Consider the following 14,955-nt stretch of genomic DNA (forward strand, 5'->3'; position numbering starts at 1 on the left):
TCGGAGAATGAGGTTTACTAACGTTGGAAAAAGCCCTCTTATTTTGATTTTCTTTCAAAATTACACAGTTGCTGGCTGGATGCTAGTATTGCTTTTCCGGAATAACGGCACAGTGTAGATGCACCCTTAATCCTTGCTCTAAAGAACCTATAAGCATGCTGTTAACCACATGGTATAGTCCAGCATGTTAACACATAACAGTTCTCTATTTTCCTTTCTCCTATTTTGCTGAATACAGAGAAAGCTGCCCTTACGGCTGCAGATGGAAGTCTATGAGTGTTGTAAGATGTATTAAGTCAAAGAGGGTAAGGGGGAAGCAAAATGCAGGACAATGTAGCACTTTAAAGACTAACAAGATGGTTTATTAGATGATGAGCTTTCGTGGGCCAGACCCACTTCCTCAGATCAAATAGTGGAAGAAAGTAGTCACAACCATATATACCAAAGGATACAATTAAAAAAAAATGAACAAATATGAAAAGGACAAATCACATTGCAGAACAGGAGGGGGATGCGGGGGAGGGGGGAGGAAGGAAGGTAAGTGTCTGTGAATTGATGATGATAGAGGTAGGGAGAGTGGGATGTTTGTGAGTTAATGGTATTAGAGGTGATAATTGGGGAAACTATCGGGGTAAGGGGGGAAAGAACTAGGTTAACATGTTTGAATGAGACCATTAGCTGGGTCCCAGATTCATACCATTAAATGAACACGTGTCCAGGCACACACCTTTCTTTACATTACATTAAAATATAAAGGGCGGGGCGGGCGAATGATCCTCTCCTAGCCCGGGGGCAGCGGGTTGATTCCCAGCGTGATCCCTCCTCTCGGCCCCGGCAGGGGGCGCTCCCCAGGGCCGAGCGAGCCCCGCGGCCCGGCGTGGGCGCGTCCCGCCCCGCGGCTATAAGCGGGCGGCGGGCGGCCGGGCGGGGTGCTCGCAGCCATGCCGCCCAAGAAGTGCGCTGCCGCGGGCAAGAAGCGCAGCGCCGACTCCGGGGTGGAGACGGGCCGGGCCGCGCTGGCCCAGGAGCAGAAGGGCCAGCGGATCGGCCTCTTCCTCCGGGGCTTCGACCAGCAGGGTGAGGCGGCGGGCGGGACACGGGCTGCACAATGTTGGTGCCCTGCCCGTCCCCAGCCTCATCCCGCCTGTGGCTCTGGGATGGCGCTAGGGGGCAGATCCTGGGCTGGGGCAGGGGTGCAGGCTGTGAGCTGGGACTGGGGTGCAGGTGGGGGCGCAGGCTTTGGGAGGGGGTCTGAATTGCAGGCTCTGGGCTAGGGCAGGAGACTGGGGTGCAGGAGGGGGTGGGGGTGCAGGTTTTGGGAGGGGGTCTGGATTGCAGGCTCTGGGCTAGGGCAGGAGACTGGGGTGCAGGAGGGGGTGGGGGTGCAGGTTTTGGGAGGGGGTCTGGATTGCAGGCTGTGGGCTGGGGACTGGAGTGCGGGAGACTGGGGTGGGGGTGCAGGTTTTGGGAGCAGGTCTGAATTGCAGGCTGTGGGCTGGGGCAGAGGGTGAGGGGTTAAGGGCTGTGGGCTCTGGGAAGGAGTTAAGGGGCTGCAGAAGGGCATTTGGAGGGGTTGGGAGTACAGGCTCTGGGAGAGAGGGATGGGGATGGGGGTGGGGTTGTGGCACTTACCCGGGACACCCCCCTATGGCAGTGGCTAGTAGGATGAGGGGGATTTTTGTGTTCTGCTGTCTGCAGGCACTATCCTGCTGCTTCCCATTGGCTCTTAGGGTGGGGGCAGCAGGCAGCTGTCCCCTCCCACACAGGGACCACAGTGATATGCCAGCGGCTGCTCTAGCCGGGCTGTTTTAGATAGCCTGGGGCAGCAGGTGGGCTAGGGGATGCACTAGGAGGAGTGGAGGGCAGCAGTCTGGTGGTTACTGAGTCTGGGCTCCTGATACCAATTAATTGGTAATACGAAGAGGGGTAATTATCACTTACCAAGTGAATCCTTGCTTTTGTTGTGGGATGCTGCCTGTTGTATTCGCTCAATGCCCCACTTCCTATCTTCCACTTGAAGTGGAGGTACGTAGCAAAGAAAAACATTATTTCCCGTTAGACTGTACTACTTACATTTTTGGCTTGTTGTCTTTATCATCCTGTCCTATACTTAATTCACTAAGGCTGGTGCTTTAAAAGGGGAAAATGGAGAGAAACTTGCAGGAGAGACTCCATGATAAATGGAAACTCATTTAAAAAAAAACACCAAAAAACCTAAAGCTTGTGGGCCCTAATAAATGAAGTTTGGATTTATGCAAAGAGACTGTGGGTAATGGGCATTAGCATCTTCATAGAATTAATGTCTGTTCATCTTGTTAAGAATGTGGAAACTTCAGTCTGCATTTTAAACCTAATAATTGGTTTACAGACTACCTTGTTAAACTTCGATTGGGATAACTGTTGTCTGCAGAACTAACAAATGTGCATTTACATTTGATTTCTAACTACATGAATTATAATCAATATTTAGTTCAAAAAGAAAACCTCATGTGACATTGGTCCGGATATTTAAGATTCCTATTGATGTTGTCACAGGAAATTGAACTAGAAATGTAATTGAACTAGACTTTTTGGAACTATTTTATTAAAAGTCAACAGAGCCCTTCTAATATTTACTGATCAGTTGCACTGAAATGGACAAGGAAATGGCTGCTGAAGTCTACATTTGATCAGATGAGTCTGGCAATTCAAACAGCTTTGCAATACAATAAAAAGGCACTTTTGTAAATTCACGTCTTATTAAAGGTTAACTTTTGATATTGTAAAGTGCCTGACAAGGCACCGAATGGCTAACTGCCATTGAGAAATAGTTTTCCAAAGATGCTAAACTAGGTTAAGTTGCTGGACAGCCATAGATTTGTGCAGCACATTTGAAAAATCAATCCTTAAGTTTGTGGGTGTGACTCTACAAATTGGTTTGCTAGCTCAAATGAGGTAATGATAGCTTCATATCCATGGGTATCTGCATCCATGGATGTGGATGCAGATATCTGTGGCTCACTTTTGTGGATACCAATTTTGAATCTATGCAGACCTCTATTATTCCTTTAAATAAAAGAATACATTAATAACACTTCAGGTCACTAAATCAAATTTTAGGCAATCTTTCCTTCCCTCTATTTAAGGGCTAGTCTAGGGCTCTTCTCTCCAGGAAAATCATTTTTAATGTCTAAAGCACTGGACTAGAACTTAGATATGTTTTCAGTTTCTGTGTAACCTTGGGGAAGGCAGATAATAATCTCTTCTTTCATCTATCTGTAAAATAGGATGGTATTTTTGTACCTTTCAGGGGTGTCCTGAGGCCTAATTATTAACAGAGACGCTTGACAATTAAGATGATGAGGTCATCTAAAGATAATGTTTTAAAATGTTGAACTGTTGACCAGTTTGAGAACTGACCGATTCTAGGAACATGTGACACTAGATAATTCATAGTCTACTTGGTATTACATTTAACTTCTAATCAAACTGACTGATCCCTGTAAATCATGATCTTAACTTGGCCTAGAACAAACATGCCATCCAAAAGGCAAACTATTAATCTACTTGGCAGTGCTTTGTACACTTAGTAACAGGGGTCTTTTTTTTTTCTTTTTTTAAGCCAAAGAGAATCTTCAAGAAATGAAGAAAGAAATTGATTCACTTTTGCAAACTGCTGAGAAAGCGTTTAGAGTGGAGTTGCTGAAGATGCCAGTTGCTGTCAGAAAAATGAAAAGAAAAGACTTGCTTAGTAAGTGTGGGTTTTCTTGGAATGCACGCAGCATGCATAACACTACTTTCATGTCGTAAGTGTAGCTGTGCACCTCCTTGTAGACTGTTTGCCATTGGCTTTTGATAAGCTACTTTGTTGATTGACTTCACATGTTAAATTTTAATTGTGATGCAATCATTAAGAATAGAACTTATGATCAGCTGGTGTGACTGTGCATCACAGGCTCTAGAACGTCACCTAATAATTCCTGCAACCCACCCAGAACTTCTGGGTGGCTTTCTATATATTAGAGCAGTGGTCTCCAACCTTTTTAAGCATGAGATCACTTCTTGAATTTAAGTGCAATCCAAGAGCTACCTGAAATCCAAATACCCTTGCCCTGCCTCTTTTGTGCCCCTTCTCCGAGGCCCCACCCCTGCTTGCTCAGTCCTCCCTCATTTTCACCAGGGGCAGAGGCTTGGGCTGCAGGCTCTGGCCTTAGATTAAGGGATCTGGATTGTTAGAGGGGCTCTGAGCTGAGCCTGGGGCAGGCAGTTGGCGTGCCAGAAGGGGTTTGGAGGCAGGGATGCTCAGGACGAGGGCAGGGGCTTGTGGTCTGGGGGGGAGGGGGGGAATCATGACTGGGGTAAGGTTTTAGGATGTGGGCACTAGCTGGGCACTGCTTACCTCAGGTGGCTGCTGGGTGATCGTGCAGTGGGGCTAAGGCAGTCTCACCCCTGTCCTGGCCCTGCAGCACTCCCTAAAGCAGCCAGCAAACTCCATTCCCAGTCCTGTTGTGCCCCCTCTCCGCTCTGTGGAGATAGGATGGAGAGGGGACACCTTGTGACATCAGCGTTCCCTCCTCTCCCTCTCCTGCCCTGCACAGCAAGCAGGAGGCTCCTGAGGGAACAACTCCAAGGCAAAGGGTAGGAAATGTGCAGCAGTCTTGTGGGGTGGCAGGTGAAGTGCTGGGCTTGATAACCTATTGGCCAAACCAGTCAGGATCACCTGTCAGAGGCACCAAGATCTAACAGTAGATCCTGATCTACTGGTTGGTGAACACTGTATTAGACGCTTTTTGGATTTGAAGCCTCTAAGCAATGGAACGCCTTATGCTATTAAGTCTTTTCACCATGTTAGTAATTAGGTTTAAGACTATTTTGATCCCAGCTTGCACTTGCAAAATAATAGAAGCAGTTCAATCTGTGATAGCCAACAGCAGTTATTTGCTGCTATTAGAATATTGGTTTCAGAAGTTTCTCTTCCAAAGTGAAATTCTTGTAGGGGACCAAATTAAGACCAAAATGGGAAGTGCTTATTGAATCTAGGGTTAATCAAAGTGGATTTAGATGCTTCGCTTCTGTCAAAATTTTAGTGTAAAATAGTTAACTGTGACAAGTGCCTTAAATACAAGCTGCCCTTCCCTTTCAGTTACGAACATGTCTTGTGGGACTATATTTAGCTCCTCCAGAGATGTCAGCACCCTAGAGCTATCAGCACCCTAGAGTAGTAAGGAAAGCTAGTATCTGAGCTGTCAGACTTCATTTCATGATTGAATTCTTAAGGGCTTGTTCATATGTTGAATTAGTGTGAGGTATTTGGGGGTATAAATCTACAGTGCACAAGCTTGCTGCCTACTAACTGTCCATGCGGACGTTGTTGCCATGTACTAAAAGTTCCTTAGCCTGGTGTACTTTGACCTATTCCTATGCAGCATCAGAGCCCACATGGATGGGGAGAGCATGGCATACTAGTGCTCTGTAGATTCACGTTCCAGCTTGCTTATGCATTCATTGAGTTGAGACAAGCTTTTACCTTCTTTCTTACAAGACTAAAATTGTACAAATGACATACTAACCCAGGCCAGAGCAATTTCTTGCGACACTTGTGCACCATAATTTTGTCTCCAGCTGTATCACTTGGTCTATTCCAGGCTCTCTCCATCTAGAACAGTGGTTCTGAAACTGTTGGTCAGGACCCCAGAGTAGGTTGGGTCCAATGTTCCTTGCAAGCGGTGAGATTGGGGGGCCACCCAGGAGAGATCCAAATGCTGGTCAGCTGATTAGCACAGCGCCCATAGCATCATGTGTTTCTACTGGTGATGCATAGTCACAATGCCTTCATGCATGTAACAACATTTATTCAAAATATGAATTGAATAAATTAAAGGAAACATTGGTCAGGACACCATTTTAATAGGGTTGCCTGGACTGACTTGCTGGGACTCAGGGCTGAAGTCTGATCACCACTGCCCTACACGGAAAAGTTGAAGCCCGAGGGTTTTAGCCCTTGGTAGCAGGACTCAGGTTACAGGCCCCCAGTCTTGGGCAGAGAAGCTCAGGCCTTGGCCCCACCCCTATCCCCCGGGATCATTAATGTTACCTAATTTCACTGGAGACAAGCCCAGGGTTACACTTACATTTATTTATTCAGTGCTGCTATTGGATCAAGCAATAAGGGAATGGAACTCTTTTGGAACACACATTCAGACTAAGGATGTTAAGTATTGGGTAACTGACTAATTACATTTTGCATTGAATATTTGATTAGTCTATAGGGTGCCTCCACCTTTGAAGTGCAGCAAGAGCCCTAGAGATTCACCAGCAGATCCTGGGCTGCACGTGGCATTTCAAAGTGGCAGCATCGCGTGGAGCCTGGGGTCTGGCCCCAGGCTTCAAGCATCTCTGCCACTTTGAAGTACTCCTACTTCCCCCTTGCTGCCTTTCTTTGATAGAGGTGGGGGGGGAAGCGACTAGTCGTTCACATCCCTAATTCAGACACTTATGCACGCGACTAGTTGTGCAGAGAGAGCAGAAGAAGCCAAACGTGGTGGGTCCAGTGTGCCTGCCTGCAATCACCAATGTGGGTTAGCTAGCTGATTGTACAACCCATGGTCTGCATGCTCTCTCTTTATTGAGCTGGGCAGCCCCTGTCACAGACACTGAGTTCTTGCTCTGTCTCTCTCACCGAGAGGCCCACCCAGACTTCATTTTCCTCATGCATATTAATTCCTTCCCATCTTCGCTGCCCCTCCATTTCTTATCTTTCTCATGTGCAAGCGAAGATTACATCAGACCCCACCTAGCCCCTAGCTTCTCTCTGTAGCCTTGCAGTTCCTCTCTACAAAGGCGTAGATGTTACCCTACACACGCCATTTACACTACCCACTCATTCCTCTGTCACAGGATAGACTGTTACAGCGCTTAAAGATTGTACTGTACTAGCAATAGCTGGAAGTTACAGAACTTGAAACATTACATGAAAGTTACATGGCTTACAATAAAACTACATGTCAGATTCTATTGTAAGACATAACCTGGAACAGAGTTACGTGGCTTACAATAGCTGAGAGCTGCCTGACTTGCAATGGCTTAAACTGACATGACTTCTAATACGAAAAGATAAATGTCTTACATTCACATTATACTGGATTGGGTGGAGGCTTTACACAAGTGTCGTAATTTTTGTTGTAAAAAGGGGTTCTGGTGCAATGAAGTTTGAGAATCCAACCTAGAAATGCATAGACCCTAGTTAAACAAATAGTAGTTACTATAAACAGGGTACTTTTTTTTTTTCTTCTGTTGCAGACCTGCAAGGAGGAGAGGAAGCCGCTGTTGTAGCTGCTGCTGTTGTAGCGGTAAGTGTTTGTAAATTGTAGCAGAAATTTTAAATATGGAAAGTCTCTTAAATCCTTACCAATGACATAAAGAAATCTTAAAAGGAACATTCTTTTCTATTAGCTTATTTTAAGGGAAAAAAGCCAAACCAAAAAAATGGCAGGGCACAATGGCCTATAATAGTGAAAGTGACCCTTTTAGAGTAACTTACAGATATTATTGACTAGGGATGTGAAAGTGTAAATGGTTAACTGATGAGCCTGCACCCTCCCTTGTATATATGAAACTGTTGAAGTTTTCAGCAGTTAGGTGTTTACCTAAATACATGCATTTTAACAACCCTATTGTTGAGAGAACTTCAAGTTTAGTTATTCACTCGTATCTTGTCTTGTGCATGTGGCTGAAAATGGCTTTGCTAAGCATAATTTTTCCCTCTATGCTGGAAAATTTCTGAAGATATCTTGTATCCATTTTCTTTACAAACTCAGTCACCTTCTCCCTAGGTTAACGAATACATATCTTGGGGAAGTTTACTGATTGTATAGCTCTCCGTTTTATTTAAATATCTTATAGAATGACTGCTCTGTAGAGGACATTCCAAATACCAAAGTGGTGAGAAACTGCAGCAGAAAAGGTGAATAAATTCTTGTTGGGGACTTTAGTATCTGATTTTTTTTAAAGAAATTATTATATATATTTAATGACGGGAAAAGTAGTATTGTTAGGATTCTCTTTGGTACACTGACTGTATAATTTACTATAGTAAAGCCTGCATAAGAACAGCCATACTGGGTCAGACCAAAGTCCATATAGCTCAGCATTCTTTCTTTCAATAGTGGTCAATGCTATGTGTTGTAGAGGTGATCTATTCCCAGTTTTTGGCAAACAGATGCTAAGGACATCATGCCTGCTTAGCTTGGGTAATAGCCATTGCTGGACCTGTCTTCCATGAACTTACCTCGTTCATGTTTTTTTGTTTTGGGTTTTTAATTTAAACCATTTTAGCCTTGGCTTTCAATCTTTTTTGGCAAAGAGTTCCACAAATTGACTGCATTGTGTGGAAAAAATAATTCCTTTCATTTGTTTTAAACCTGCTGCCTATTCATTTCATTTGAGGACTCTAGCGCTTCATGTACTTTCTCTGCATCAGCCATGATTTTATAGAACTCAATTTTATCTTTTCCAAACTAAAAAAGTCTCTTTTAAAAAGTCCCAATAGATATTAGGGAGTGGAGGAAGAGAGGTGGAGTGGTACAACATGGCACTGGGCATTGAGTAAAATCTGCTCATCTTCTGCTATATATTTGAGAGAGTGTCTGTCTGTCCAGGAGTCTGTTCAAAAACTCGTAAATGGTAAGAGCTAGGGACACCAAATGTGATATGCAGCTTCCTCTCATCATAACTTAGTGAGGCAGGGGTTTGATTGTGCCAGGACAATGGAATGTGCCTGGAATGCAGTTGTTTCTCATAAAATGGAAAGGGAAGGCTCTGCTAGCAGGGATAGTTATACTGAGTAATGACCATGGGGAGCAGCAAGGGGTCAGATGGGGACCAGGACATCTATAACCCCATTGGGGTTGAAGGGATGGAGAAAAGGACTATTCTATACGAGTGTGTCTGTCCTGCAGCCTCCCCTAACAGCATGCTGCTGCAGCCAGAGACAGGTGTCTCACCTGGCTCCAAGCTGCTGCTGCTGAGAGGGCTGGGCTTGTCCACTCCCTGGGGCTGCCTGCACACTGAACCCCTCATCCCAGCCCCACCTTAGAGCAGTTATTTAAATGAAGAAAAACAAAACTTATTTCAGTGAAGGCCCTGAGCAATGCCGGGTAAATCCTCTGTGTTCCCTTTATTGTAAAACGAGGTGAAATAGGTTTCCTGAGGTCACACAAGTCAGAGGCAGAGCTGAGTGTAGAATGCAAGTCTCTTGGAGTCTCATTCCAATCCCCTATTTTATGAGCCATTCTGTGAGAATTAGCAATCCCTGTGGACTTCTTGTAGTCCTTCTCTTCAAAGGAAACAGGCAGATGCTCAAAAGATGAGTAGGAGTTTAAATTACAAACTCTCTAAACCTCATGACTCTTAGTATGGGGGAAAGATGCTGACTTTATGGATTATGACAACAATTGGTACCTCACTAACTCCTTTGTCCTCTGCCTCTACAGGTGTTAGTGGGCCACTTCACCCTGTATGGTGTCTTAAAATATGTGCATGCCAACTTGTGCTGAACTTTGTCTGACTTAGTATTTAGCTGTGGTGCTCCTAGTACCTTTCCAAGTCTTGAGCTCTGGATGGCTTAAAACCTTATTTCTCTCAGCTTTTATTAGACCAATTTTTGTTATGGTCTCACCTGCCTTGTCTCTCAAAGAAATAGTTTACTCTTTAATCTCAGAACAGGCACTGTAGGAAGGGTGCACCTCTGTCAGTGCACTGAACCTTCTTCAGAGGCGGTCACCTTTAAGGGTGACTTGATATTCTTCCCTCCCAGCATGTCATTGAGGGTGGTCATCCATATGTCATAGCTATGATGGTGGGTACAGGTGAATTCCACTTAAGCACTGAACTGAGTGCCAAATGTCTATCAAATGGTGAATCAATTGCTACTTGTCTACTAACAGTCAATATATAGCTAAATACATTTGTTGTGTGTCCATTGCTGGAGCTATTAACGTTCCCTGTATTTCTATTCCTGTTTGGGTTTTTTTTAGTTAAAGTAACTACAATTGTTGAATATAAAGATGAGGAGACTGTGCCTGCCAAGAAAGCTTCTCAAAAGGTAAGTTTTCAAGGAAAACTTCCTCAGCTTCTAGGACAGATCTCAGCAGATCCTTGGCCAGTTGCCTGCTTTCCATCTTAAAATAAACTATTGAATTTGTTTATTAAAAAAAATCTCTTGAACTATTCTTAATTCAGAATTGGTTGCAGTTCAATATTCTTATCTTAATAAATTAGTTTATATAAATTCCTTTTGTGAACTAGTTTGGTAGTAAACAGATAACGAATTAATAAAAGTGTACAGCAGTCATTGGCTATGAATTCAGTGCTGTTTTTCTTAAGTCTTCTCCTGAAATCGAGTAACTCTGGTGGTAGTTTACCCTGCTGAATCATTAGGAGATATGTGGGACTTCAAAGTCCAAACCTGGTTTTTGTTTTGGTTATGTTTCAACAGGGGAAAAAAAATGCCCACCTTGTGTTGAGTAGTTACCTTGCCATATTTGAGTAAATTGTTTGTTTGTTTTTAGAGACCAAAAGTAAGAACAAGCATTGCATCTGCCTCAGTTTACCAGTCTTAACTCACTTTTGCTCTGTGGCTTACAAATTTTGGCTGAGCACTGTGACATGGGTACACCCACACTCCCATCCATCCAGCAGAGACTTGATCAGTAGTACAAGCATGTGGGTAGATGTGCCAAAATGGCTCTTTCAAAAAAGTGTTGTGTGGTGTACGGCACTGTTAGGACAAGACAGACAAGTAAACAATAAACATTTTACAATGGAGCCATAACATGGGGATTTCATGTGCCTCAGTTTACTCATCTAAACAGTAGCCTATTCACCAGGCTATTAGAAGGTTTAAGTCTTCTTCATCAGTCTGTCTTACTATATTGTCATTTATTCTAACAATGCTTAACTTTGTTTTTTAAGGTATCTAAAACAAAATCACTCACTACTTTAGCATCTGGCATACACGTAAACAATAACCACACTCTTTCTAGGTAAGAACATGACCTTCAGTAACTCTTGTAATTAATCTAGACTGAGTGGATTTTCAAATAAATTGCAGTGTGACTTTTTTTTAAAGTGCTAAGAATAAAGAACTTAACAAACGTTATCCAAGTTAGACTTCCAGTTATATACTCTACTGCAGTAAATTGAATCTGATGATTCACCCCTTAAAATGGTGTGGCTGCTAAAGGAACATAGCGCAAATCATTTGACTGTATATACTGATGCAACCAATTGTGTGTGTGTGTGTGTGTGTGTGTGTGTGTGTGTGTGTGTGTGTGTGTGTGTGTGTGTGTGCGCGCAATATAAAAATATCTAGTTAATGTTTAATTGAAGACCGCATGTAATGGAGGAAAGTAGCCTTTAGTAAGTAGTAATCTGAAATGCTTCTTTTAACAAGAACAGTAACCTGTAGAGTAATACTTCTTGCCAATCTTAACTGTAGAAAAGGAATTGGGATTTGCATGAGTATTTGTGTATTGGAATTTCTATTTGAGCTACTTACAGCAAAATCTGCTTTTTCTTTGAGGAACTGAGGTCTCCAGACAAATTGGCATAAAAATCTGTGCAATTGTTCTTTTTAAGAATCTGAAATATGTCTACTAGCTTAATCTACACTGTTTGTCTTCCTTTATTGAGGTGTACTCCAGATGTTGAATCAACTCAAACTGTACAGGAGAGAATGAGAGAGCCTAAACCTAGTTAAGCTGTGTCTATACTTGCAGAGGTTTTTGTACTGTCAGTTTAACCTGTGATAGGGAACCAGTAAAAGATGCATTGGCTTAGGTATTCGCTTACTTCTGTGGGCATCGATGAATATTCACATTTGCAGCACTTCCGTTGCTGATGCAAGCAGCACCTTTAGGGCAGCCTATCCCAAAGTGCACCTCTCTCCATTTTGACAATAGGTCTTGTGGAAAGGGGGTGGAGTGTAATCGCAGGGCATCCTGAATCTCTACCCAGACCTCTCTGGGGGTTCCAAAAAGAGCTAGATAAATTCATGGAGGATAGGTCCATGAATAGCTATTAGCCAGGATGACTAGGAATGGTATCCCTAGCCTCTGTCAGGGAATGGGTGATGGGGAGGGATCCCTTGACCACCTGTTCTGTTCACTCCCTCTGGGGCATCTGGCTGTGGCCACAGTTGGAAGGCAGGATACTGGGCTAGATGGACCTTTGGTCTGAGCCAGAATGGTGGCAGTTAAGTTCACTAAACACTGATCAGCTCCAGTAGTTCTGCATGGCTGCAAATAGGGGATCGTTTGCTCTATGGAACAGGCATTGTCACCTGGCTAGATAAGTGAGCATTTGGCAAGAAAATAGGAAGGGGAGTTTCAAAGTTGCTTGGGATTTACAGGGGGAGGGACAGATATCCATGAACCTAGCATCAGGCAGAGGTGTTGGCTGGAGTGGTCACTTGAACACTGGGCCATCTTGCAGAGGCGAAAAGCTGTAAAAGAGCAAGACCTGGTTATCACTGGTAAGAGCTGTACACTTCTTGTAGAGGTGGCTTTCTTTTTTGCAGTGAAACTTCTGAGTCACTGCAAAAAGCCTTTGGCAAGTGGTCACTTCCACAGTTTTTGTGCAAAAGGACTTTTTTGCTTTAAATGACAAGTGTAGACATGCCCTAAGTGATATGGATTCCTAATTTAGGATTACAGATAATGTTCTGGTCTACAGAACTGACCTGGTAAAACTAGTCAGCTCTAGGCAAAACCTCTTTGTCAGTCTCAAGTATGTGGCTTTTCCCTACATTTCAGTAGCATTTTGCTCACATCAGCTCTCCTGAAGTGAACTCAATTCTGTGTTTGTGAAGGGCTTTAATAGCTATCTTGAAATCAAACTTCATGGGCCCATGAGAGGAGGATCCAAAATTGGAAGTACCCATTCTCTGGCTCAGGTGTGGCTTCTCAAGAATTCTCATGGGAACTGATCTTAGGAAAAACTCACTCCTCTTTTGATTAAAAACTGCCAGGAGGCTGAATAGGAATCTCAGCTTAACTGTGTCAAGGTCACAGTCCTTTCTCAGACACAAACGATCCTGTATTGCTTCTACAGGCAGTCCCCGGGTTACGTACAAGATAGGGACTGTAGGTTTGTTCTTAAGTTGAATCTGTATGTAAGTCGGAACTGGCGTCCAGATTCAGCCGCTGCTGAAACTGACCAGTGCTGACTACAGGAAGCCCGAGGCAGAGTTGCTCTGCCCCGGGCTTCCTGGAATCAGCCGCTGATCAGTTTCAACAGGCTGAATCTGGACGCCAGTTCCGACTTACATACAGATTCAACTTAAGAACCCCAGGCGTCCCCAAGTCAGCTGCTGCTGAAACTGATCAGCGGCTGATTCCAGGAAGCCCGGGGCAGAGCAACTTTGCCTCGGGCTTCCTGTAGTCAGCGCTGGTCAGTTTCAGCTGCAGCTGACTTGGGGACGCCTGGGGCAGAGCAGCTGGGGTGCTGCTGGGTTGCTCCAGTAGCGCGGCTCCTCGGCACTACTGGACCATCCCAGCAGCACCCAAGCTGCTCTGCCCCAGGCGTCCTGATTCAGCCGCTGCTGGTCAGTTTCAGCAGCGGCTGAATCAGGACGCCTGGGGCAGAGCAGCTGGGGTGCTGCCGGGTTGGTCCAGTAGCGCCCAGAGCAGCTGCTCTACCACAGGCGTCCGGAGAAAAGCCTGGTCTGCTGCGCGGGGGCGCACTAGCTGCACCCCCCCCCCCCCCCCAGCAGACCAGGGAGACGCAGGTGGCAGACCGAGACGCACCGCGGTCCCGCTTCCTGGGTCCTTCGCAGCTTTGCTTCCCCCCCCAGCAGACCAGGGAGGCGCAGAGCAGCTTTTCTCTCCTCGGGAGGACGCGGGCAGCGGGACCGCGGCGCATCTGGGCGTCCCGCCGCTCCCGTCCTCCGGGGTGAGAAAAACCCCGTTCGTAATTGCGGATCCGACATAAGTCGGATCCACGTAACTCGGGGACTTCCTGTATTTGAAACCAACTCTATACTTGCATGGGCTAGATTCTGGTGGATGAAACTTTGCTGTGTAGAGGAATTCACCTTTTCAGTGCCCTCTTAAACACTAGAGAACTAAAGTACCGTACACTCTTCTACTTATGACATTTAAAATGTCTGCTTTGTAACTGGTACACTCTAGACTAAAAGCTGTGTGCTGTGTAAAAGCAAATGCTGTTTTTCTGGCAGATCTGCATGTTCTACTCCAAACGTGAGACACATTAAGGCTCTTCCATCTGATCGTACAGCTGCAAACTATAAATCTGCTCCACGGGTTTCTAGAAGGTAAAGCTTTTAGGTCATAGAATGACTGATCTCTTAAATTCTTATTACCACCCATATCTGGATTCCACCTAAGGAATGCTCCTTTGAATGAGACAATGCGAAGATCTTTTTAAGTACGGTGTCTGCCACTTCAGGAATATAGGAAAAGGGTCATGGAGGGGAACCTGAAGTGGGTGACTGATGTGGATATGTGCAACTAAACTCTTGTGCCAAAATTCTAGCGGTATGGCTGTGCTTTTGTAGTTAAGGCTACCTTCTGAAGCCAGCTTAATGGAGCACAAGCTACTAACTTTGTCTGCATGTGTTGACTTGGCTTACAGAAACAATACAGTTTAGAAACTAGCTTTCAGGGCTCTAATATAACTGAAATAATTTTGTTTGTTGAAAGTACTTTCAACATTTAGTGTGAATTCAAACAAGTATGTCTAGCCAGATAAACTATATAGTATAGCTGAGCTGGAAAGGTTCAAAAACTGGTAATTGTGAACTTATTTCTGGCAGACAACCTGCTAAAGTGATATCCTTTACATTGAGGCTACATCTACACTACGAGGCTCTTGCAGAAGAGCAAATGCAAATAGACCATGTGTCGTGCTCTCATTTGCATTTCTTCTTTCTTTCCCTTTTGCGCAAAAAAGCATTGT

The 14,955-nt window shown here is 44.5% G+C and overlaps 1 protein-coding gene across 4 annotated transcripts in view; it reads left to right on the plus strand.

Annotated features, from left to right (window-relative positions):
- The first annotated feature begins 817 nt into the window (after positions 1-817).
- Positions 818-14,955, plus strand: part of LOC102449365 (borealin-2-like) — a 78,213-nt gene continuing 64,075 nt past the window's right edge. For 2 of the 4 annotated variants that reach the window (XM_075940201.1, XM_075940200.1), the window contains exons 1-7: positions 819-1,077; positions 3,602-3,730; positions 7,279-7,328; positions 7,882-7,942; positions 10,014-10,081; positions 10,951-11,021; positions 14,216-14,311. In XM_075940201.1, coding sequence (XP_075796316.1) covers positions 942-1,077; positions 3,602-3,730; positions 7,279-7,328; positions 7,882-7,942; positions 10,014-10,081; positions 10,951-11,021; positions 14,216-14,311 — 611 coding nt within the window. In that variant the 5' untranslated portion in view covers positions 819-941. Of the gene's footprint in view, positions 1,078-3,601; positions 3,731-7,278; positions 7,329-7,881; positions 7,943-10,013; positions 10,082-10,950; positions 11,022-14,215; positions 14,312-14,955 lie in introns of all 4 variants that reach the window. The other 2 variants (XM_075940198.1, XM_075940199.1) reach the window with 2 other exon arrangements.

The sequence above is a fragment of the Pelodiscus sinensis genome, chromosome 12 (genome assembly GCF_049634645.1).
Source record: "Pelodiscus sinensis isolate JC-2024 chromosome 12, ASM4963464v1, whole genome shotgun sequence".
NCBI classification, from domain to species: domain Eukaryota; kingdom Metazoa; phylum Chordata; order Testudines; family Trionychidae; genus Pelodiscus; species Pelodiscus sinensis.